Below are 25,618 nucleotides of genomic sequence, written 5' to 3'. Positions count from 1 at the left end.
ATTAGAGATCAAATTATAATGTAATAGGTTATTCATTTTGATAAGAGATATGATTACTATAATGGAAAAGGTAGCCTAGTTCCTACTCCTATATAGCCTAGAGTGCTCCTAAAAACTCCGTATCACCACGATATTCTATTAACAGAAACCAACATCCACACAAGCAGAAATATGTTGGACGACGATTTTCATTAACTGTTTCTTAATAGAAAAACAGTGTATGACATAGTCCTTTAAAAATCTGTACTCTGCTGAGAAATTGACTCAGTCATAACAGATTAGTCAAAAGCAATAGGTCTCTATCGAGTTCGAATTCTTCAATTTTTTTTTAAGAAAGAGTGTCTCAAGGATTAGAATCACTCATCAAGACTGCCGCGACTGTAACTTCGTTTTACAAAGCTAATGACAACAAAGAGAGACCAAATACAAAGGAAGATAATGAAAATAAAAAAGTACGTAGTAAAACAAAGGAAAAATAAGTAAAATAGGAGGAAAGAAAAAAGAGCACAAGGTGAACGAATTTATAAATTAAGCGGTGTGTTTTGTCGTCTTGTCTGGTTCTATGCGTTCTGTGTTTACCGTTGGCTTTGCTGCTATAACGGCCCGTCTGTATACCTATACAACAAGTAGCAACAGCATGTTTATACAACATGTTATACTGCAACAACTGAGTGCTCTTAATTAGAGACGGCTGTCGTGATCAGTAGTGCCAACCTAGCAGCTGATACCTGGAGAACAGGAATTAAGCAACAGTAGGCTATTACTGTATTAGTGAAGCACTGCTAGGCTGGTAATGTTTTGGTGATGCTGCTACTGCATGCAATGTTGTGCACTGCATCAACGAAGACTGGACAACAACGAATCATCATGAGTCCATTTCTGTCAAGTCACCGTCACTGTTCTTGTGATGGATCCATTGACTCTACTGATAAGAGTCCATTCTTATCAGTGAGCCTTTTGTAAGACAGCCCCAATAAAACTTACACTGATTCATAGCCTGACATAGCCTAACATTAGTTGTGACTCCAGTCGAAATCAAATAAAAATAATGCACATACAAATATTTAAATAATAATATTGAAGATACACATTGAAATAATCAATTATATCCGTCTAACCCAAAATCAGATCATGAAATGTTATCAGTTTTCAAGAGATTATTTAATCATGTGAAAATCAAATTATTCGTCATTTGTGAAAATCATTATTCGTCACATTCAATCATGAACTGAAAATGAATAGAATAGAATAGCTGCCTTTATTTTTACCTAGGAGGGCGGAATAGCAGATAGTATGAGTAACAACTTTGGGAAAATTGCGTGAATGTACTAGCCTACACCAGACTATATTATCAGCTCATGTGATGATTCCTAGTACTCATGTTGCTGTTTTCCTTCTATCAAAGCTGGAACTTCGAAAAGGAAAGTTATTTTATCTAGGGAAACTAGGGGTGATGAAGAAGAAGAAGAAGAAGAAGAAGAAGAAGAAGAAGAAGAAGAAGAAGAAGAAGAAGGAGAATGAGGATATGGAGGAGAAAGAGAAGACAGAAAGAGGAAGAAGCAAGAAGAGGAATAAGAAGCACCAACATTTTTTTGAGTTGCAATGCAACTAGCAGCAAGTGGTAGCGGATTATTATTGAAGTAGGAGTTGTAATTCATCAAGACGAAGTTCTCGCCGCCATTCTGAGATGGCAAGCGGTGGTATTCGTGCAACTTTGCTAGCAAAACTTGATCAAGTCATGATGTTACTGGAAATTGCCATTCTGAGATGGCAAGCGGTGGTATTCGTGCAACTTTGCTAGCAAAACTTGATCAAGTCATGATGTTACTGGAAATTTGTTGGGGAAGGGGGGTTCTCAAAACAACCTCTATTACCCCCTTGTAGTCTAATTCAATAACTAGCAAACGGATTAGGAATATCAGAATAGCGCAGTTGAAATTTAATTATTTCGTGTGATCATGTAAGTGAAACTGTGTGATGGGAATTGTATTGATCCGATAGATATCAATTGTGTTGAGAATATTGAATATACTATTGACAGTTACTATTAAAGAGGCTTCAATACCTTCTGATTACCAACTTCTAACTTCAATTACCAATACCTCCAACTCCAATTAATATGATATAATTGGATCAGTGAATAATTGAGTCAGTCTGCTGGCATGTGAGCTGATGAGGAATATATCAATATTGTGACTAAAAATATAAAATTTTGCTTTAAGATACAGTAAGTAATCTTATACCTTCAACTATAGTTTATATGATTCAGTCGGATGAGATTTGAGTCAGTACTCAATCTGCATTTATGAGGAATCTATTGAATATTTCAATAATTGTGCAGATGATATTAGATCATATTCTTGATATAATCTCAGATTAAGTCATATAATCTTCAGATCATTCTGGCACTTACAAATGGCGACTGCTTTTATTGTATTTTGTTCTGAATTAGGTATATTTTGAATTTTACTCTATTTTGCAAGGTTTATTGATTCATCTATTCAATAGAAAGTAGAATCTATCTATATTAGGAATGTAGATACGTATAAAATTATCTCATTACTCAACCTACTTCTTTTGTATTGTTTCTGATTTCTTTTGTGAAACCGGCCTCCGGTGAGATTCTCCAAAACGAGTATAAACTTTCTGAAGGAGTTTGCACTAAGGACTACGACTGTCGATCAATTATTCTATTCTATATTATTCTATTCATAACATGGGGAAAGGTGCATTCAAATTTTGAAGTGCACTAGGCTCAATGTCCGGGCCTAGTAATGGACAGAATAGAAGAAGAGTTTTTCTGATTCCATCACCGTGAATGGTAGGCTACTGCACAAAACGCTGAAGAAGACGAAGAATATGTTGCAAGAAGAGTCCGTTATCTATTAGGAGGTGGCAGGGGGAGAGTGGGTAGTGATGATAATTTTCCACTTGGAGTCCTTTTGCCACCGTATAGAATGGAAAGAAAAGAGTGCAGCTCTGATAAGAGATGCGCGAGTGAGAGAGAGTGATTGAGAAAAATCTACTGACAGAAGTAGGAAATGTAAGAACATGGCAATGGGACCACTAGCCGTGACACTCCAGCAGCTACTCAATTGTCATTCTTTATGATCTTCTCTTCTCCGTTTTCGTTTCCTATTCTTTTATTCTGCTCGCTTCTCTCAACTCTTCTCATTTCTCTTCAACCCCCTTATTTTTTATAAATTTTTGGTTGAGCTGCGAAATCAAACCAAAACATCAATTAGCTCAAAATATTTTCATTATTTTACCAAGATCTTGGTAAAAAAAATATACATCTAAAATGTTTTTGCTAACTTAAAACGTGGTCATCTGTTTTAGTAGGGTTCCATAAATTTTATGAAAATTTTAAATCAACGCAGAAACATTATGCTGATTTATTGACTAAAATACTGCTATTTATATCATGTCAAGTCAGCATTCAAAATGCATTTCAGTACTATGAACATTTGATCATATCAAGAATCAAAGAATTAAATATCTTCTCTTTTTTCAATCCCCCTTCTCTCCTATCTTTGCCTCCATTTTCACTAATTCCCTCTTCTCTCTTATCCTTATATCGTCTTCTTTTTCGTTTATCCTTATAAATATATCATTTTCCATCCAGCTTCTTATTGAAAATAGATATTATTCTCTATATTCAGAATATGGAGAAAGTAAACTTGAAACTTTTCTCTACCAGTAAGATTTTTATTGAAGATCAATTCTATGAAAATCGGTAAATATTTTTTCTCTTCCTTATTTTTTCTCTCTTCTCTACTGAATCTTCTTATTCATCTTCGTTTTTCATTCTTCTTCTGCCATTCTTCTTCTTTCTTTTCTTCTTCCTCTTATTTCCGCTACAATGCCTTCTCTATCGAAATAATAAATCGCTGCAACCGCCTCGCGCACTTTACGAACGGTTGCGCAAAGATAAAAGAATACAGCTTAAATTACGGATAAAGAAGAAAAAGAATAAAAGGATGAAGGAGAAGAAGAAAAAGAATAATAAGAAGAAATGGAAGAAGATGGAAAGCGGATGCACGCGCCGTCTATCGCTCAGCTCCGGCAACCAAAACGATTCTAGTCTTCAATAGATTTTTCTTTCTTCTCCCACTTTCTTCAACTGTTTGCTAACAAATATTGCAACTCAGTAGTTACATCAGCAATCAGGCGAAAAGATGGCCGTGGTCGATCTCAGTTCATGTTCAAAAGATAAATCTGTAAAGCAGCCTTGCTGATCAGTAATCATATACACCTACTACCATAGTAGGTAGAGAAAAGATATCTAGATTATTTGTCTCTGCTACTACTGACCCCATTCAGACATGTAATGATTTATCGTGCCGGTCACAAAAATTTTTCTCAATAAAGTTTAAATTCAAAAGAGCACATAGTTTTCCTAGGAGAGACTACTTTGGTCAAGTTATGATTCTTTAGTGAGGTCTATGGTATATTGGTAGTACGAGTATTTGATTAACATTGGTGTTGTTATCCTTGCTTGTTGTCTATCATTCGACAAAGCAGATAGAGATCCGCAAAGTTAACAGATATTTTTTTAAATGTAGATATATAATCAATTAACCAAATATTTAATCTCAGTCATGAAAATGTATTATTTAATCTTTGAGAAATGTATTTGCTTGACGAATAATTTATTTTTAAAATAAGAATATTAACAGCTAATATTACATCAAATATATGTATCAGCTATCTTCTACAGAAGGCAGGGACAAAACAAAGAATCGTTTATGCTGTTCTCCTATGTTTGTACACTGTCATTATAACGAGGACCTCGCTGTAGTGTGTGACAGTTCTTTTTTGCTTTTTGGTTATTACTTTTTGAGGTAGGCTATGTTGAAGTATTCTGAAGTTGAAATTTACTAAACAGATAATTTCAAATTTGGTAAGCTAACATATAATTCTATTAAATCTTGAGTATACATTCTTCAAGGTATTGGTAATTTAATTATTAAGCAATTGGTTAGGGAGCGGTTTGACTCAATGGTTGCGCTAATAAGCTATCGCTTAGATATAAGTTGAGAATCATGCGCCTGCTAATCCCGTTGGAAGGGTGAGCCAACTCCTCTGAATACAGTTCACGGTATTTTATGAGTTGTAAATCGCACCCGGCTGTTTTGAACCCTCCTAAAACTGAAGGTGCATTCATCTTATCTGCCTCATTACTCACGCACAAGCCTAGAGCTCCCCCTGAGCATCACCCTCAGCATATAAAAGAAGACATTTTATTCTAGAAATATTGTATTGATTCTTGAGAAAGTTATTCAGTTTTTTGACAATTAATCAATTTTCAATTTCATGAATAACATGAAGGAATGATTCATTCCAACTTGAAATCAATATCCTTATTAATCAATAATAAGCATAAGAAGGCAGATTGATTGTTGAGTAATTGATTAGACATCATCCATCTAGATCAGTGGAAAACAAAGGCCATTGAGTCTAATACAATACAACAATGGCGATTAATTGTGGTGGCTGAGGGTGAGGGCTGACTGTGACTTGCCTCGTGTTGCCTTGGTGTTGGTGGCCTGAGTTGCGCGTGGCTCTTGACACAAGCACAATGCTTATCTATTTCCATGGAATAAATCACATGCTAACAGATTTTTCATGCTTACTTAGAGCATAGAGCAGAGCAACAGTTTTGTAGAGTTTTGAAACGTTCAAAATTGAGGATGTGTCATTGAACGAGTCATAGAATAAAATTAAACTTTAAAAAATGAAATCAGGTTCTACAATACCGTTGATTATACTGGAGAATGTGTTGGAACTTTTTTCATGTTTATCGTCATCATCATGATCATTGTCTATGTAAATAACTCATTAATTTCTTATTAATAGAAAAATGAATTTACTTATACATATCCGGGTTTGGAAATATGATTGACGCATCATCACTTGATGCTAATGAACTGAGTTTTAAAAGAACTTTCAACTTTTATTAACTATAAGATTGCTTGAATTGAATATAATTGCATAATAATCATCTTTATATAATATTTCATCTATGAATAAGTTTGTTCTTTCAAAAATTATGATCATTGCTCGGTCTAATGACTTGCAATTTTTCATTAAGACTCTGAATTTACCGAGGATGGTTATAGCAGGTTATTTTCATTCGTATTAATTAAACAATTTTTATTGATAGAAAAAAATAAATATTTTCAAACAAATCATTCAAACAAATCTATTCAATTTGTGATTCAAAGTTTACGCAAAGATATTTACCCAACCAAACAAAGCTTTCTCAAAGTGATTCCTAATTGGTAGTCTAGCACGAACGTTTCATGGAATCAAAGCTTGCGGGTTCCAGACCAATATTATTTTTTGCTGAAAATGTATATTCATAGAGCGATTTCAAATCTAGGGTATTGATGCTATTTCATCATATTTTCTTGTAATATGTTTTTTTTTATTTTTGCTATAGGCCTATTGATATTATTTATGTTTATCAATACAATTTTTATGATCAATTCACATAATATGCACAACTATGTAAATAATAATCAATTATTCATAATAATATGTTCTTTTCCGCAGTGGTGTAGTGAAGGGGAGGTTTCCAGGTTACAATCCCCCCATGAGCCCGAAAAAGATGCCCAAAAATCCAAGATAGCCTAAACCCCCACTCCCTAATCAAATCCCACTAGGTGAAGTCTATAGTGGGCTGTTTGTCAGCCCCTCCCCCTATTTCAAAATCCTGGCTACGCTACTGCTTTTTCAAAACATACTTCTGTAAAAATTCAGAAAGGGAACAGTTTGGGGCTGGAACTGTTGGTCCATTTCTGATCAAGTATAATATCGGGTACCGAGCTTCGCTCTACAGTACAAAAGCATAGAAAATGTTGATATGTTGATCATGTCGATTAATTTCATATGAATTTCGATTAATATTAATTTCTCGTAAGGTCAGCGGATCGAATGCAATAGTCCAACAGCTGAGACATAATTTTGTCTCACTCCCACACACGCATTCGCTCACTCACTTCCATTATCGAAAGATGACAAAATGTTCAGCTGTTTTTCCAAGGCTGAATAATTATCCTTTTAATGTCCATCAGCGAATTATCCCAGGGATTAGACCTAGTGTAATCGAATTTTTATATCATAAACCTTCTTTTTCCAAATTTCGTGAAAATCATTAGAGCCGTTTTCGAGATCCGGTGACATACAGACATATAAACAGAAATCGCTCAATTAATATTAGACGGTGTGATTTGTGTATTGTAAAATGAATAGATGAATGAACAACGTTGTTTATGCTTGTGTTGCAGAGAACACATTCACAGTGTGCCTGGTGAAGGGCAGCCAAGGTCTGGGGTTGAGCGTGGCTGGTGGCCGTGAAGAGGGGGGCGGGCCCAGCAGGTGTGAGGGTGGGTGGCCCCCCGGCCTTGTTCGCATCAAGCGTCTCTTCCCCAACCAGCCGGCCTGGCAGTGCGGTCGACTCCGGCAGGGCGACATCCTGCTCTCCGTCAACAAAGTGCCTCTCACCGGACTCACCAACTATGTCAGTACTCTTCAGCCTATTTTCGGATGATACTATTCAGTCCAATTTGTACTAGTTTGCAGGTAAACATAGCAAAAGTGCGCATCTCGTACCCCCTTCGCTAAAGGTGTGGAACCGCTAAGTTGACACTTGTTGTAAAGTTGAAAATTTCACCTCCCACATTGAAGCTGTTATTACAATGATACAAAAAAATGAAATAACACATTACAGTAAATAAAAGACAATTTAATGATCTACAAACCTACGATAAGCATCTCGAAAACTGTTGAAAATCACAAAACTTCACTGAACAAAATTTTTAGAAAACTCACCTATCAAGCTTTATTTTCGAATGGTTAGTCGGAACGCATTGTTCCCGAAATATAAGCATGTAGTATAAGCAAAAAATTGAAAAATGCAACTTTTTAACCACCCTGATCCCTTTAGCACAAGGGGTAGTAGGCATGGGGACTTTTGATAATATGTTCACCTCCTAACTGGTCCCAACACAGCTGCAAAGTCATAAATTGTGTTTAAAACATTCCCTCCAAATTCATTTGTCAATTGGTTCAATTTGGTCTTTTTAAAATTAATGTTTATATCATTTTTTAAAACTTCATCTTTTATCCATTTTTTAATACAATTATTACAATTATACAGTATAACTATGACTGAGAATAGGCCCAGTCAAAACTTTAGAAATTATAGAATTAAAAAAAATCATCAGGTATAAGAGTGACTGATAAAAATCTTTCTCTGTACCATTGAGGAGTTGGAGTTGCATGACTGCAATGAAGAAGAGGTGGATTCCAAAAGGTATTAAGTCAAAAAAATAAATTTCTCAGGAACTAATTTTTTCTATTTTTGATAATATAATTGAATGCTACTTTGGAATAGAAACATTCATGTAATTTGCAGTTTCAAATCATTCTTTCAAGACAATTAAAAGTGAGATTCAATCACAAAATATTTTTTTTTAAATGTTAAACATTTGGTTTTTTCCCAAAACGACCTTAAGTCAGTGACTTAAGCACTTCTGGAAAATTCATATGGGAGACAACTTCAAACTATTATTATTTATAAGAGTATTGATAATCAGAGCTTGTCTTTAAGATGTCAACAAAGGTTTTAATAACTATCTAAGTACATGAAATATTAATATGTTTCTAAATTATGTTTCTATATTAATTTTTATTTATCAAAATTAATCACATTCTTCTTCATTTCACTGACACGATTCACTAATCAAAGTTTATCAGTCTGCATAAACTCAAAATCACAGCAGATAGGTGCTGACAAAGACCTTAAAGATGCATAGACTCACATGCAGCGCTAGTGTCGTACTTGGAATTGAAATCCGCCATTGAGGGAGCAGCCCATAAGATTATTACATACCAATGCCACCAATGCCTTTGTGATCTATAATATTACAAATATTATATATATGACTAGCCGTCAGGCTCGCTTCGCTCGCCATATTCGTCTAGCCAGGGGGCTCCGCCCCCTGGACACCCGACTGGATCGTCCAAAAATGAGATCAGCGGGCTCGCTTCGCTCGCCTGCATGTAGACCTCAGCGGAACCTCTGTACCGAATTCTGGACCCCCGACTGGATTGTCCAAAAATGAGATCAGCGGGCTCGCTTCGCTCGCCTGCATGTAGACCTCAGCGGAACCTCTGTACTGAATTTGAACGTATTATGTCAATTTGATCTCGAAAAACACCTGTTACTATATCGGCGTATCTTTGGCGAACAAAATTCTTCCACCTCAGCTAAACCTTTGTACTGAATTTTTTTAAATATATTTCCATCAATTATTGAATAAGGTGAGGAAACGCAGAAAAGCTGAAAAAACGCTAATTTTGGGCGTATCTTTGGCGTTATTTCAAATTCCTTCTAACACAACATTATTGCACCCCAGCTGAGCTTCTGTAGTGAATTTGAAGATTTTCTGTTTATTTGTTCTCGATAAAGCTGAGAAAACGCTAAAAAACGCAGATTTTGGGCGTATCTTTAGAAATTTTTCCAAATCCGTTCTTATTGCGCCTCTAAAGGGCCAACTGAACACACCTACCAAATTTGAAATGTTATGTCATATTTTCATCATAATGATAGGATCATTATGTTAGGACGATCCAGTCGGCGGTCCAGACTAAACGTCTGGCTAAACGGATAAGGCGAGCGAAGCGAGCCTGACGGCTAGTAATATAATATTCCCAGGAATAGCTCTGATTGAAGTAGCAGTACCCAATCAATTTTTCCGCGAAAAATCAGGACCTCCTAAATAATAATAATAATATATTATATTTATTACCATTTGATTTACAATAAACATTGGTCATTGTCACAAGTATACAATCAACACTACAAAAGTCTACACAGCTAAAACACAATTACATCGAAAATTTACTTCTTAAACAAGTTTACACAGCCTAGATCATACACAATAGTAACAGATTTACATAGATTGTGAAACTTTATAAAATTCAGGTACCTTGTAAAGTCCACCTCTTATTAGGCCTTTCCTAACTCTATCTTTATATTGGGTGGCATCTAGGTCTCTTACCAATGACGGAAGGGCATTATAAAATCTGAGAGATTGGGCCCTGAAACTTCTCAATGATGCGCTGGAAGAGCACCATTCGACACCTATATTACTTGCCCCTCTTGTATTGTATGTATGCCTATCAGAGTTGAGGCTAAATTTATTCAGGTTCTTTTTGACATAACACAGACATTCCAGGACATACATAGAAGGAAGAGTCAGAATTTTATTCTCAATAAACAATGGTCTACAATGACTACGTGGCTCTTCATTGTTTAATATTCTAATGGCTCTCTTCTGTAGCAGGAAAAGTTTACCAGCCAAAGGACTATTTCCCCACAAAATGATACCATAGGCTAGGTGACTGTGTATAATCGCAAAGTAAACTGTTTTCAAGACCTCTATTGTCAGACTTCCAGCCAACCTTCTCAACATAAAAAGCCCTCTTAGTACTCTATTATAAATATTTCCTATATGGGTATTCCATTTAAGATTAGATTTCAAAAAAACTTCGAGGAACTGGGTAGATTCAATGTTTGGGCTGTTGGCTAGACTAATACTTATAGTAGTGGTTTTTCATCATTAATAGCTAACTCATTTGCCTTACTCCAATTGTCAATCGAAATATTACATTGTTCTAAATTGGACTTTGCATCTGTCTGATATCCATCGCTAATAATAACTGCCAGGTCATCTGCATATAAAAATATTCTTCTTCCATTGCCTTCCAAGTGAGTAGGTAAGTCATTAATATAAATTAAGAACAGTATTGGTCTCAGTATAGATCCCTGAATCCCTGAGGTACCCCTCGTTCTACTGATAAGAAATCAGAACTCAGACCACAATGGTAAACTGACTAGAACCTCCCCTCTAGATATGTTTTGAAAAACTTCAATACTTTATGATCAATATTGTAGGCAGAAAGTTTTGTTAATAGTATTTCATGCGAGACCTTATCAAAAGCACATGAATAATCGTACATTCTGGCAACATTGCTCTTCTTGTCCTCAATTCCGTTCATTACAAACTCCACAAACTCAGTTAGGTATTTAGGAGGTACTGGATAAATTGGTATTTCGGAGGTCCTGGATAAATGCATTTCAATCTTCAACTTGGTGCCAACCTAACAAAGTCAACTCAACTTAATGCCAACCTGACAAAATTTTCAATTTAGTTACCAGAACAACTGTTTCGAAGAGGTACTCTCTCTAGATTATAATTTTCTATATTAACATATGGTATGGACATTTCAAATATAATTTTAAGATATTGGAATAAGAAGTATATACATGCTAAAAGACGAACTTTAAACCCTTAAAAACCACCCTTAGAGTTAAAATATCGCCAAAAGATTTCTTAGTGCGCCTCTAAAGGGCCAACTGAACATACCTACCAAATTTGAACGTTTTTGGTCCGGTAGATTTTTAGTTCTGCGAGTGAGTGAGTCAGTCAGTCAGTGAGTGAGTCCCATTTCGCTTTTATATATACAGGGTGATTCATAATTATGGTAAAATAATTTCATACGTGATAGTAGAGGTAAAAATAAGAAAAAAAGTTCATATAAACATATATCCATAAACGCTTCATTAGCGAGCTATACAGGGTGGAAGATTTCGCCCGGAATTCAGTGCCTCTGGTGAAATACACCGATGCTGAATTGTTTGGCGACTAGTTTTTGAGAAACTTATGCTGGATTCATATGGAAAAATATCTGAAAAATTGAGTAAAACTAGTCTGGAAGCTGTAGTATGAGTAGTTTTTGAGAAAAAAGTTGAATTATGCAAAACATCTAAGTAGAAAACGCAGACTTCTACGTTTGATGCCCAATAACTTTCTTTAATGACCAGTAAACAAATAATTTTTTGCAATAAAAATCGTAGAGAATTTAATTCTGAAAAGAATGATGTAAGCTGTGTAAACTAAATTCAAATAAAAGTTGGATAAAATGTATTCTTATGTAGTACATTACACCACAAAAATTTGGTGTTTTATGAGGAGAGAACTAATAACTCATAAGTTGTAGCTGATTGCAAATAAAATATTCGGTTTTTTATGAAAAGTTTTTTTTTTATATGAAAGTAGCATATCTAAATGACATCAAACTTATACCAAAAGACTAGTAGATCATGCCATTAAGCCTGGGAGGAAGCTCGAACAGAAGTAGATGATCTCCTATGATTCCTGCCCAAATGTTTACTGAAAACTGATGTTGTGGAAGATTAGGATTGATGGCATGAGGATTCTCAGCTGCCCAATATGTTGGTTGTGGACGTTGACGATAGCTGTTCTTGTAAAGTGTGCCTCGTGGGTAAATAAAACGGTTGTTAAAAAGTTTGGGTAAACAAGTTTTACTAAAACCCAGCATCGGCAAATACCAGCACGGGGAATACAGTCTCGTGGAAATAGAGTATGAACTTTCTGGAGGTGGTATGGATGTAATTGTTGCTATTTTAGTATCCTCCAAATGAAAGATTGATTGACATTAAACTGCACTGACAATTCTCTTGTGCTCTTCTCTGGATGTTCATAAATTTCATCAAGAAATTGTTCTTCTAACTCAACAGTCATAGTAGATCGGTGTCTGCCTGCATAAATGTGCTCTTTGGATATCAAAGAATCTGTTTCAGACAGACTTTGATGAATAGTGGCAAAAACCTTGAACTTGGACATACTCGGTTAGGAAAGTTCTCTTGATACAAACGTCTTACTTCAGTACTATTACAGTAGTGTCCCATTCCATACATTAAATGCATGTCAGTTAATTCGGAGTATGAATAATGTCTAAGATTACCTGCCATTTTTAAAAAAGTTAACACTTAACACAAAAGCAAAGTGGAATGGTTACAAATAACTGGTTAATAAATTAAAAAAAAAAAACAAAGAGCGGTTACAGTAGGCCTAACTTACAGTTTGTTATTTTTTTGTTCAACAGTGAGCTAAAATATTTCTGAAAATAATTTTCAGCTGATAATTTCTTTTAAATATTTTCTTATTTAAAACATTATAAATCAGCTGTTTTGGAACAGCTGTTATTAAAATCCAAGTTTTATTTGCAATCAGCTACAAACTATGAGTTATTAGTTCTCTCCTCATAAAACAGCAAATTTTTGTGGTCTAATGTACTACATAAGAATACATTTTATTCAAATTTTAATCAAATTTTGTTTACACAGCTTACATCATTCTTTTCAGAATTAAATTCTCTACGATTTTTATTGCAAAAAAATATTTGTTTACTGGTCATTAAAGAAAGTTATTGGGCATCAAACGTAGAAGTCTGCGTTTTTCTACTTAGATGTTTTGCATAATTCAACTTTTTTCTCAAAAACTACTCATACTACAGCTTCCAGACTAGTTTTATTCAATTTTTCAGATATTTTTCCATATGAATCCAGCATAAGTTTCTCAAAAACTAGTCGCCAAACAATTCAGCATCGGTGTATTTCACCAGAGGCACTGAATTCCGGGCGAAATCTTCCACCCTGTATAGCTCGCCGCTAATGAAGCGTTTATGGATATATGTTTATATGAACTTTTTTTCTTATTTTTACCTCTACTATCACGTTTTGAATTATTTTACCATAATTTTGAATCACCCTGTATAGATATCTCGTGCTAAAATACCACAATGGCGGCCTTCAATTTCAAGTAAGAGCTATCATTGGGAAGTCATAGGCATTGTGGGTCTATATCTCTTTAAGGTCTTTGGGTGCTGACTGCTGGAATCGCGCATGCGCAAAACGCTTGGCAGCTGACTTAAGCCTGTTTGGAAAAGAACAAGGCATGACTAAAGCACTTTTGGAAAACATTACTGATTTGTAATGTGTATAATATACTTGACTTAAGCTGTTATGACATGAATTGTTTTTCCAATGTTAGAAATGATGCTCTAGAAACAACCTTCTATGTTGTTTCACTTCGTACAGGCTACTGTTTGTCTGACTATCAATTTCTAGCTTTTGTTCATGGCGGTGGGAACATCTGTATTACAGTTGAATTTATGTTGTTGCCATAATTGTTTTCTCAAATTTTGTTACATTTAAAAAGTTCAAAAATATTCTATTGTGGTATTTAATTTTTCAATTCAACGAAATTCTTCAATTTATAAATTGGTTAATTGATAAATGAGGGAGTTTATTCGATAAATTTATAGATAAATAAATTTATGAATAAATGAATGAGTGGATAAATAATGAAATAATAATTCATTTGTGATTTAATTTTCAGGAAGCTCTAGAAATCCTGCGCACGACTCCCAGTGACGTAGAGCTGACCGTCTGTCGGCCGCCGTCCGAGGCCCTGCAACAGCTGGTGGGGGGGCACCTGGGGGGTGGGGACCCCCTCCACCCTCCTTCTGCCCCTTGCCACCCCCACGGCGTGATCCTAGTCATCTCAGTCTCACGCTCAAACAGCCACCGCACTCTCACGCTGAGGATTCTTCGTTTGGTGTGAGTAGAATTACTGATAGTAGAAACTCTATTTGTAAGTACAAAGAACTCTATTAGTAAGTGAGAAACGATCAAGAAATTTTTATATTGAATATTGTACGGTCTGTGGGATAAATATAATAGAAACATATCATCCTATTAAATTGTGCTTATCCCCTTTTAACATTCTGCTGACTGTTATAGTAATAGTTGATATTCCTATCTAAATTTTAATTTTCTTTGTAATGAATAAGGATGATTTATATTAATTATTTTCAAAAATACAGTATTCAACAAATACATCATTAATCACAAAATTCATTGTAAAGGAAAACAGGAAATACCCAAAACTTCTATTATATAATTTAGTCGATAGAAAAGTTCAAATCAAGCACCAGTCTTATCTTTTACATCACAGTTTTCCATTTAGTAAAAGCAATTACCAGTTAGGTACCATTAATTATTTACCAGGGAAAGTGAACAACTTGACCATTATTATTTTTTCGGTAGGCAATACAGAAATAGCTATTTATGTATTATGAGCTTAATGCGCGACTTTATTGCTCGCGCGAAAAAGTTATCATGCGACGCGAAGCGGAGTGTGATAATTTTGCAAGAGCGTTAAAGAAGCATTACGCGCGAATTACATACAAAATTTTTCTACAACTCCAAAAACCTGTTAAATTACTTTTATCTGGCGGAATTAATAATAATTCGTCTTCACTGAAATCCATCTTGGCTGCAGATCTGGCCTACTTTTGGCGAGCTGCTTATCATCAGCTGATTAGCAAGCGTAAAGAAACTCTTCTGCGCATGCGCGAATGATTAGCGAGCGTAAAGAAAATCTACTGTGCATTTGCAGATGGTTAGCGAGCAAAAAAGTAGATTCTCCTCAGAAATAAGCAGTTTTACAAGAAGAATTAAGTATGTAACATCTTTTTTTCTACAACTGCGCGTAAAGAAAGAATTTACATACTCAATTCTCCTCGTAAAACAGCTTATTTCAGAGGAAAATCTACTTTTTCGCTCGCCAACCATCTGCGCATGCGCAGTAGATTTTCTTTTCACTCGCAAATCATTCGCGCATGCGCAGAAGAGTTTCTTTACGCTCGCTAATCAGCTGATGATAAACAGCTCGCCAAAAGACAAACCACTCTCGGTCAGATCTTAACCTAAAAAGTCGGTAATTGTACCGATTCTACAGCCATGATGGATATCAGTGAAGACGAATTATTAAAAACTCCGCCAGATATAAGTGATTTAACAGGTTTGTGCAGTTGAAAAATTTTGTATGTAATTCGCGCATAATGCTTCTTTATCGCTCTTGCAAAATTGTTTTTCGCGAGCGATAAAGCCGCGCATTACGCTGTTAATACATAAATAGCTATTTTATGCGCAGTTGTAGAAAAATAACATTTCTGGTATATTCTTAGAATCTCATCTCACAAAAAGAGCTTCTTTTTTAATGGAGATTAAATGGACTTGCAAGGTTTCCAAGCTAGAGTTTGACGTATTCAATTTTTATTCTTTATTGTAATTGATGATCTTAGACCTAAATTAGTCTCCTATTTTGTTTTCAATTTGATGTGGCGATAACTAAAGTTAATGGGCTGTGTTGTTGTAAAGGTAATTTTGTTGTAGATAAACTTATTTGATGTGCATATTCAATATTACAACAATACAGTTAACGGGAGTCTTGAGAAGTTTCAATCAAATTGTCATTGCTCTGTTTGTTTCTGGCAATTTCAAATTAGGGGTTTATTGTTGATTTGATGCGTGGCGTTGCGTTGCAGGAATTCGACGTGGTGATGACGAAGGTGAACGGCAGTCTGGGCTTCACCCTTCGCAAGGAGGACGAGAGTGTGTTGGGTCACTATGTGCGCGCGCTGGTGCGGGAGCCAGCCCTGTCCGATGGCCGCATCCGGCCCGGCGACAAGATTGTTGCTGTGAGTTGCCATCTTCATCAAATCAATACAATATAAAACAAGTCCAAGACGTTTGTGTCAAGAGTCCGATCTTTTCTCATGAAACCAATACCTACAATAGTCCTGTGACACAAGTCCAAGAGGTTTGTGTTAATAGTCCACGATGTGGTGTTCACCCATTTCTCATAAAACTTTTCAGTTTCTAAATTAAGATAAGAAACGATGATACATTTTTAATACCGAAATGTAGATACAGAGTGCCCCAGGAAAGGTACAACAGCCGAAGACAAATTCCACTTGAAATTTGTAAAAAAAAATGTTTAGTGAAATTTGTTTATATCGACCTTAGTTTTCGAGATATAAAGATTTTTCAATATTTTTGAAAGACATCGATAACTAGAAAACTGTCAGTCAAAATATAATTTGTTCTTTCTTTTGTTTGACGTTTTTGTACTTTTTATGAGCGTTCAAACTGTTTGAAATTTGGTTTTGAACTCGACGAATGTACTTTTTCCTACTTTCAGCGCTCATAAAATGTTCATAAATGTCATACAAAGAAACAAATTATACGAACCCAATTGAAATTTCCTTCCTCTCTCCAACCAGATCCTTAGATTTTTATTTTAACTGATTGTTTTATAGTTATCGACGTTTTTTCAAAAATATTGAAAAATGTATACATCTCGAAAACTAAGCTCGATACAAGAAAATGTTACAGAACATTTTTTGTTGCAAATTTCTTGTAGAATCTATGGTCTCAAACTGTTACACCTTTCGTAGAACACTTTCGTAGACAATTAAAAAAGTAAAATGGTTACTCGATTCAATCTTTCACTATCATGTATCGATGCACAATATGCATGTGCCTATCATGTTTCGAATCGGAATGCAGAGAAATAGTGTTGCATTGTATTGCATTACGTTGCATTGCTTTGCTTTGCGTTGCAGGTCAACGAAGTGGACATGTCGCAGATGACGCACGAGGAGGCGGTACTGTTTCTGCGTCAGTGCGGCGAGGAGGTGCGACTGCGACTGTACCGCGACCGCGTGCAGACGCCCGTCTCGGCGCTCTCCCCTGTCCCACGCGCCACCAATAAACCCATCCTCAGGTATGCTATCTCACTCACACACAACTCACAAAACACTAAATATCACCGCCCTCACATTCTCTCAAAATGCCACTTTCCAATTCAACTACAGATCTTTTTGTGAAATCCCATTCCTGATACAGGAAAAGAAGTTAATAATAATTTTTATGATAAAGAATAATAATAATAATGGTGATGATGATGATAATGTTATGATAATATTTCACGATACAGAGAAACAAGATAATAATATTTTCATTGTTGAAAAGGCATCAGGGTTGTAAGGATTGTATAAATTTGTGTCTCTCCATTCCGAATCGGATCGGCATGTAGAATTTTAATACCGATATAGGCTACCGTTATTGTCGAAACCAGTTTAGGTTTGAAATGTTTCTCTTTCGAATTTAATTTAACTTAGAATCATGTGATGTTCAAGCTCATAAGGTGTACCAATAAGTTCATAAGATGTATCAAATTCATCTATAAAATTCATCATTTCACCACATAATTTTAGCAATTTTGTCGTATTTTTTAATATATACAGGGTGATTCACGAGGATATGCGGTAACTTTGAGAGCTCATTCAATATGTAAAAATAATGAAAAAAACTTATATAAACATAGGTCCGGAAATGTTTCGTTAGCGAGTTATACAGGGTTAAAGATTTCGCCTAGATTTCAGTTCCGCTGAGTAAATGAAGACTCTCTGAAATTCTGGGAAGTTAAATTTAGGGGCAAATGCCATTGTTTCTTATGGTTTTTTACCTGAAAAATTGATTAGAACAGGTCCCAGAACTGTAAGATGAGTAGTTTTTGAGTAATCCAGTGTAAAATGCAAAAACATTGAGTAAAAAAACACAATTTTTACATTTGGCCAGCAATCGATTTGTTATTTTACCAATAAACTGATCAAATTTCAGAACAAAACTTGTAGAAAATTTAATTCTAAACAAAACGGTATGATTAAAGTATACAGAAAGTGAACAGATAATCGATTAAAAGGCAAGGTTTCCAAGCTAGAGTTTGACGTATTCAATTTTTATTCTTTATTGTAATTGATGATCTTAGACCTAAATTAGTCTCCTATTTTGTTTTCAATTTGATGTGGCGATAACTAAAGTTAATGGGCTGTGTTGTTGTAAAGGTAATTTTGTTGTAGATAAACTTATTTGATGTGCATATTCAATATTACAACAATACAGTTAACGGGAGTCTTGAGAAGTTTCAATCAAATTGTCATTGCTCTGTTTGTTTCTGGCAATTTCAAATTAGGGGTTTATTGTTGATTTGATGCGTGGCGTTGCGTTGCAGGAATTCGACGTGGTGATGACGAAGGTGAACGGCAGTCTGGGCTTCACCCTTCGCAAGGAGGACGAGAGTGTGTTGGGTCACTATGTGCGCGCGCTGGTGCGGGAGCCAGCCCTGTCCGATGGCCGCATCCGGCCCGGCGACAAGATTGTTGCTGTGAGTTGCCATCTTCATCAAATCAATACAATATAAAACAAGTCCAAGACGTTTGTGTCAAGAGTCCGATCTTTTCTCATGAAACCAATACCTACAATAGTCCTGTGACACAAGTCCAAGAGGTTTGTGTTAATAGTCCACGATGTGGTGTTCACCCATTTCTCATAAAACTTTTCAGTTTCTAAATTAAGATAAGAAACGATGATACATTTTTAATACCGAAATGTAGATACAGAGTGCCCCAGGAAAGGTACAACAGCCGAAGACAAATTCCACTTGAAATTTGTAAAAAAAAATGTTTAGTGAAATTTGTTTATATCGACCTTAGTTTTCGAGATATAAAGATTTTTCAATATTTTGAAAGACATCGATAACTAGAAAACTGTCAGTCAAAATATAATTTGTTCTTTCTTTTGTTTGACGTTTTTGTACTTTTTATGAGCGTTCAAACTGTTTGAAATTTGGTTTTGAACTCGACGAATGTACTTTTTCCTACTTTCAGCGCTCATAAAATGTTCATAAATGTCATACAAAGAAACAAATTATACGAACCCAATTGAAATTTCCTTCCTCTCTCCAACCAGATCCTTAGATTTTTATTTTAACTGATTGTTTTATAGTTATCGACGTTTTTTCAAAAATATTGAAAAATGTATACATCTCGAAAACTAAGCTCGATACAAGAAAATGTTACAGAACATTTTTTGTTGCAAATTTCTTGTAGAATCTATGGTCTCAAACTGTTACACCTTTCGTAGAACACTCTGTATAATAGACAATTAAAAAAGTAAAATGGTTACTCGATTCAATCTTTCACTATCATGTATCGATGCACAATATGCATGTGCCTATCATGTTTCGAATCGGAATGCAGAGAAATAGTGTTGCATTGCAATGCATTGTATTGCATTACGTTGCATTGCTTTGCTTTGCGTTGCAGGTCAACGAAGTGGACATGTCGCAGATGACGCACGAGGAGGCGGTACTGTTTCTGCGTCAGTGCGGCGAGGAGGTGCGACTGCGACTGTACCGCGACCGCGTGCAGACGCCCGTCTCGGCGCTCTCCCCTGTCCCACGCGCCACCAATAAACCCATCCTCAGGTATGCTATCTCACTCACACACAACTCACAAAACACTAAATATCACCGCCCTCACATTCTCTCAAAATGCCACTTTCCAATTCAACTACAGATCTTTTGTGAAATCCCATTCCTGATACAGGAAAAGAAGTTAATAATAATTTTTATCATAAAGAATAATAATAATAATGGTGATGATGATGATAATGTTATGATAATATTTCACGATACAGAGAAACAAGATAATAATAATTTCATTGTTGAAAAGGCATCAGGGTTGTAAGGATTGTATAAATTTGTGTCTCTCCATTCCGAATCGGATCGGCATGTAGAATTTTAATACCGATATAGGCTACCGTTATTGTCGAAACCAGTTTAGGTTTGAAATGTTTCTCTTTCGAATTTAATTTAACTTAGAATCATGTGATGTTCAAGCTCATAAGGTGTACCAATAAGTTCATAAGATGTATCAAATTCATCTATAAAATCACACCATCATTTCACCACATAATTTTAGCAATTTTGTCGTATTTTTTAATATATATATATATATATATATATATATATATATATATATATATATATATATATATATATATATATATATATATTAATATAAGTTTATGCTCTATGTGCCAGCATGTGGAAGCGTCAGAAGTGACTTGTCATAATTAAAAAAAAAAAAATACAAAACAGAAATTACATCAAAGATGTACATTGAAGTATGCTATAATATTTCAGTATTACTGCATATTTTGGAATGGCCTCTATGGGTCTGCCTCAAATGTCAATTCTCTGTAGTACTCCTTCGATCCATTTAAGCCCCATATCACTTGCCGCATGCACCTCCTGCAATCCTCCCTCACATGGGAACAGAAACCAAGTGCTCCATTGTCTGTATCTCGCCACATTCACAGTATGGGTCAGGTGTAAAGCCCCATAAGGCAAGAGACTGGGCGCATCTTCCAGTAGATGTCCGGACCCTGTTCAAACAGTACCACTGCCGGCGGCCAAGCAGTGTCCCTGGCACCTCTCCATTTGGATCCTCAATTAGGTGTTTATTCTTTACTGATGAGGTGGACCACCTTGCCTTCCAAATTGTTCCAATATCCTGACCATTCTGATCATCTAATCTCAGATACCTCCTAGATTGTAGCCGTCTTGCTGGTGCATTATTTAGCTCCTTAGCTATTGGCAACTCATATATTTTTAATGCGTTATATTTATTGTAAGTATTACAATTATTATTGTTCTATAATTGTATAATGTTCTTCTCAATGTATTTCTTGTGTTGTGAATAAAATTGTAAAATTGATTGATTGAAAAAAAAATGTTCAGAATGTATACTTTCTACTGTTTGTTTTTTCTTAATTCTCAATCAATCTTACAGTTCTCTTTATTCTATGAAGATGTGATTAGCTCATTAATGTCGAGTAAATTCAAGTAGAGAACGTGATATTTCCGACCCGCTAGAAACCATTTTGTTTCAAAAAGTGGGTGTGAAACGAGAAAGCCGTTCAGACATATAATAATTTGGAGCAGATCATTTTCAGCTTGTATTTTTATAATTTTATATCTGGTTTGATTGGTTTGACAGGAAAGAGGCGCAGGACATGCTGAGCGACCTGGCTGTGAAGAAGTGGCAGTCTCAGTCGCCAGGGGACTCCATCAGTTCGGGAGAGGCCACACTGGGACGCACCGCCTCGCCCCGAAAACGCAGACTCATCAAAACGCCCTCGCCCGACTCGTGTCTAGCCAATGGTCAGTAGTACCTCTCTCTAACTCTATATTTTCAACGGAAATGAACAAAATGAACAAAGTCCTAGAAAAATATTACGATAAGCGCAAGACTTGTGCAAGTTTGACTAAGAATTATATTCTGTTTTTATGACTCTGTCAACGACAATAAAAGATAATTGTTTTTATTTAATGATGAGAGAAGATAAATAGTTTTATTTGCAAACTTGAGATTCATATAAATGAAACTTTAACTTGGATGAACTAAAACTTGTTGAAAAAGGACAAATTATTACTATTTCTTCATGAAACAATTCTAAAACTTTGTCTCATCCAAAGAGTAAGAGAAATGATACTTCAATAGATTCCTCGTTGAATAGGACACGTCGTGCCAGTTTTAACTATTAGTTCAAACCAGTCATCGACGTAGTTCTGTTATTTCAAGCTATATGGCGCTAGAGTATTACCGCTAGTCTAAACACATTTTTTTCAAGTGCTATTTCGAGTAGTCCCACGGAGTCTTTACAGTAACCACTAGGAACGGTTCAAAATTCCGTCCTCGCTGACAAACTTCTTATTCGTGTATTCTTATTCTATGCTAGAATGTGGACAGTGTTGAATCTATAAAAAATAATATACTTAGAAAAACCTTGTAACAAGAAATAAGCATATCAGATACAAAAAAGACTTAAACTGTTCAATATCAAATAATAACTTTCATTTAGAACTAGAAGTTGCCTTTGAATTGAAAATTTCATTCAGGCATTCACCAAAATATTTCTTCTTATTGGTAAGAAACAATCTTGAAATGAATGGCAATATTTTTAAAACAATTCCATAAGTTTTGTGTAAAACAATTAAATGTTGATAATTCTATAGATTGTAGATTATTTTGCATTGTCTACCAGGATTAATAAAAGGAGATAGATTGTCATTGGTTGGTGAGAAATTACAACGTCCAGATACCCTCAATTTGACCGGATCAATAAATCTGCACTTTCAAAAACCAGGTTAAGATTGAAATAACTTGAATTTTCTATGTTTGCATGGAATGATTAGGTTTTGGATTCCCATTTGAATTCATTTATGTACGGTAGTGAGTTACTGAAATTATTTGGTGGAAATTTCAATGTTACCAAAATTTCTAATTGTTGGCATGCGCATTTTCTTATTCCTGTTCGTAAGATGTTCAGTTCACCCTCCATGCAACATGCAATACAATTATACAAACTGAATGAACCCAACTTTTTCATAGTAGTAGTCTATTTAGTTCAAATTTCTTGTCAAATAATGAAATGTTTGGTTGAATGATGTTGAAGAATGAGATACATATTGCCATTGATTCATTGAAAAGTGGCAATGTTTTCATTTTGTAGGTCAAACTTTCGAAATATTTTTCCATATCTTCGAATCTAAAGCCACTTCATGTCTATGTTATCATAATTCGAATGTGCTCAATCACAATTTTTAGTAGTATTTCGTTCAATTTTCATCGATCAATTCTACTAGTATTGAGAATGTGTATGATTCAGTTCTTAGTTCTTCTGTATGGTTCAGTTATGTTAAATGTGTTTGATTTCTTTTCTAATATCATAATTATTTTCATAATAATACAGGAATGGATATTAATAAAATATATGTTTAGCATATACATCATTCAACTTGCACACAGTTTATCATTTCTAGTCATGTGACATGTATTTGTTGAAAATAGTTTTACTTGTAGCATCCTATGATGAGGTTTGATCTAATAAATGTTTCAAGACGAATATTTCCACTTCATAGATTTTAATATATGTTTTGATGTATTTAAATGTGTCAAAATTTATGTTATTTCAGTAGAATCATTGGGTAAAGTTGTTATTCATGTTTCTGAATGTAATCAATTGTTAAATTACTATAATTACATGAATAAATAACATATTATTCAAATAATTTGAATAGACCAATATTCAAGTGCTATTAGATTAATATTCAGTTTTGCTATATCATAATTTATATTTTCTACTGCTACCAAGATGTTTATAGGACCTATTTATTTAACTTAATTTGAATCTTAATGATTAAACATTAATAACATTTTGAAAGTCAATATTTTGGAATTTGGTAAAATGTAATTTAAATAACTGTTTTACTGGTTTTGAGTCGCACTTTGAAATCGACAGGACTTTTCCACCGATATTTTTGACTAGTGGTGTGACCTAAATGATTTTCAATCAATCTTCATTATTACATATTTTCATTATTCAAATTCTAATTCAGATCCATTCTAAAAGTTTCTCTTCACTATTCAATTTATTCACAACACACACAAAATGCAATGTAAAAAACAATATACAATTAAAGAGATACGGTGTGAATTTGTTGGCTGAATTTTCACAATAACTTTAATTGTATCCCGTATATTTGCAATAACTTACAATATATTATATCGGTCGGATAAAACTATAAAAAAATAAATTATTCAATGCATAAAACTTCTTTGTTTTATTTGTATTAAATGTTATAGTATTCAAATTTGTATTGTAATTGTTTTTGTTGAATAATCTTTAATTTGACTTGGTCACTTTCATATTATATTGTTTTGAAATTTCTGTTATCAACATTCATGTGGATGCCATAAATTTGAACTTGATTTCGACAGGTGTACTGGACAACCCGTGTGACCTAGTGCAGGCGGAACCACTTAGTATGCCGCCCCTGTCTGAGCCAGTGAGCATGCCGCCCATGCTGGACTCCGCCCCGGGGGAGGCCTTCTCCTACCGCAACCCGGCCTATCGGTCCGCCAATCCTGTCTCCAGCTCCAAGCCGTCCACGAAGAGTCAGATGTCTGAGGTAATTTCAACTGAAAAATTCCTAATTTGTGATAGAAAATCTTCGTAATATAATTTGTCATAGATATTCACTGCTGATCCAAAACCAATATAATCGTCTAGGGTGTTTATGTTGAGGCTCTAATGTTTTAACTCTTCTTAATATTATTTGTCAAATGAAAATTATGTGAAGTAAAAAAGCAACTCAGCTTTGTTTTTTTGGCAACAGTGCGCATATTATTATGCAAAAATTTCCTCCGAAATTCGTAGAATAATTGGTTGAATGACACTCTATCTGAGCGCTAGAAAGGCTGTGAACTGGTGCTGGTCTTCATTAATTTCATGCGTCCGCGACCGATGACCGAGAAAGGACACTATTGATTCTTATTAAAGTATGACAACTTCTATAAGAACCAAACGTATTCTTTCTCGATTGTAGATCACGGTGGCGTAAACAAAAATGTACCTAATGGTCTTCAATTACTGGGGCTGCTATGCATGTCCTTCAAGTTCTCCTGACCTAACGTCCCATACTTTTCTAAATAATGTAGTAAATAGACTGGTCGCACCAATTTTCTGCAAAATTGATAAAGCAGCATATGTTAGCTGCACTACCCTCAATATCATATACACTATAGTTTAGTGTAGGCTATGGTAGTATAGTTTTATGTTCACTATACAATTACGTAACTCACAAAGTTCAATATTCCTTTACTCAATGTGTGTGTTTCCCTGGTTGCAGGACATGGGAGGAAGTAGGTTCTCCGAACAGGACTTGGCCGACTGCAAGGGTGGTGGGGGTGGTGACCAGGGTGGGGGCGGGGGAGGCAGCAAAGGCCTGCTCAAGTGGAAGGGAGTGGTGTTTTCGCCGGAGGAGGAGGGGAGAGGAGGGGCCGCAGCTGACGAGGGAGACAGCAGCAAATTGCCCGACCAGTCAATTAGTCAAATTGTCAGTGAGACTGATGACACAGTTTCCAGTAATCAGGTAACTTACTCAACAAAATTTTCAAACACTATTTTGGAAATTATTCTTGT

The 25,618-nt window shown here is 35.2% G+C and overlaps 1 protein-coding gene across 1 annotated transcript in view; it reads left to right on the top strand.

Annotated features, from left to right (window-relative positions):
- The window catches only part of LOC111049444, a 321,875-nt gene that overhangs the window by 277,472 nt on the left and 18,785 nt on the right, over positions 1-25,618 (top strand). Inside the window, exons 6-16 of the mRNA XM_039433074.1 lie at positions 7,293-7,525; positions 14,277-14,495; positions 16,270-16,422; positions 17,350-17,510; positions 18,271-18,286; positions 18,762-18,953; positions 19,894-20,054; positions 21,631-21,794; positions 22,679-22,780; positions 24,415-24,605; positions 25,326-25,568. Coding sequence (XP_039289008.1) covers positions 7,293-7,525; positions 14,277-14,495; positions 16,270-16,422; positions 17,350-17,510; positions 18,271-18,286; positions 18,762-18,953; positions 19,894-20,054; positions 21,631-21,794; positions 22,679-22,780; positions 24,415-24,605; positions 25,326-25,568 — 1,835 coding nt within the window. The remainder of the gene's footprint in view (positions 1-7,292; positions 7,526-14,276; positions 14,496-16,269; positions 16,423-17,349; positions 17,511-18,270; positions 18,287-18,761; positions 18,954-19,893; positions 20,055-21,630; positions 21,795-22,678; positions 22,781-24,414; positions 24,606-25,325; positions 25,569-25,618) is intronic.

This window comes from Nilaparvata lugens, chromosome 1 (genome assembly GCF_014356525.2).
Source record: "Nilaparvata lugens isolate BPH chromosome 1, ASM1435652v1, whole genome shotgun sequence".
In the NCBI taxonomy this organism is placed as follows: Eukaryota; Metazoa; Arthropoda; class Insecta; order Hemiptera; family Delphacidae; genus Nilaparvata; species Nilaparvata lugens.
The sequence above is the reverse complement of the archived record's forward strand: the minus strand, read 5'-3'. Positions and strand labels throughout refer to the sequence as shown.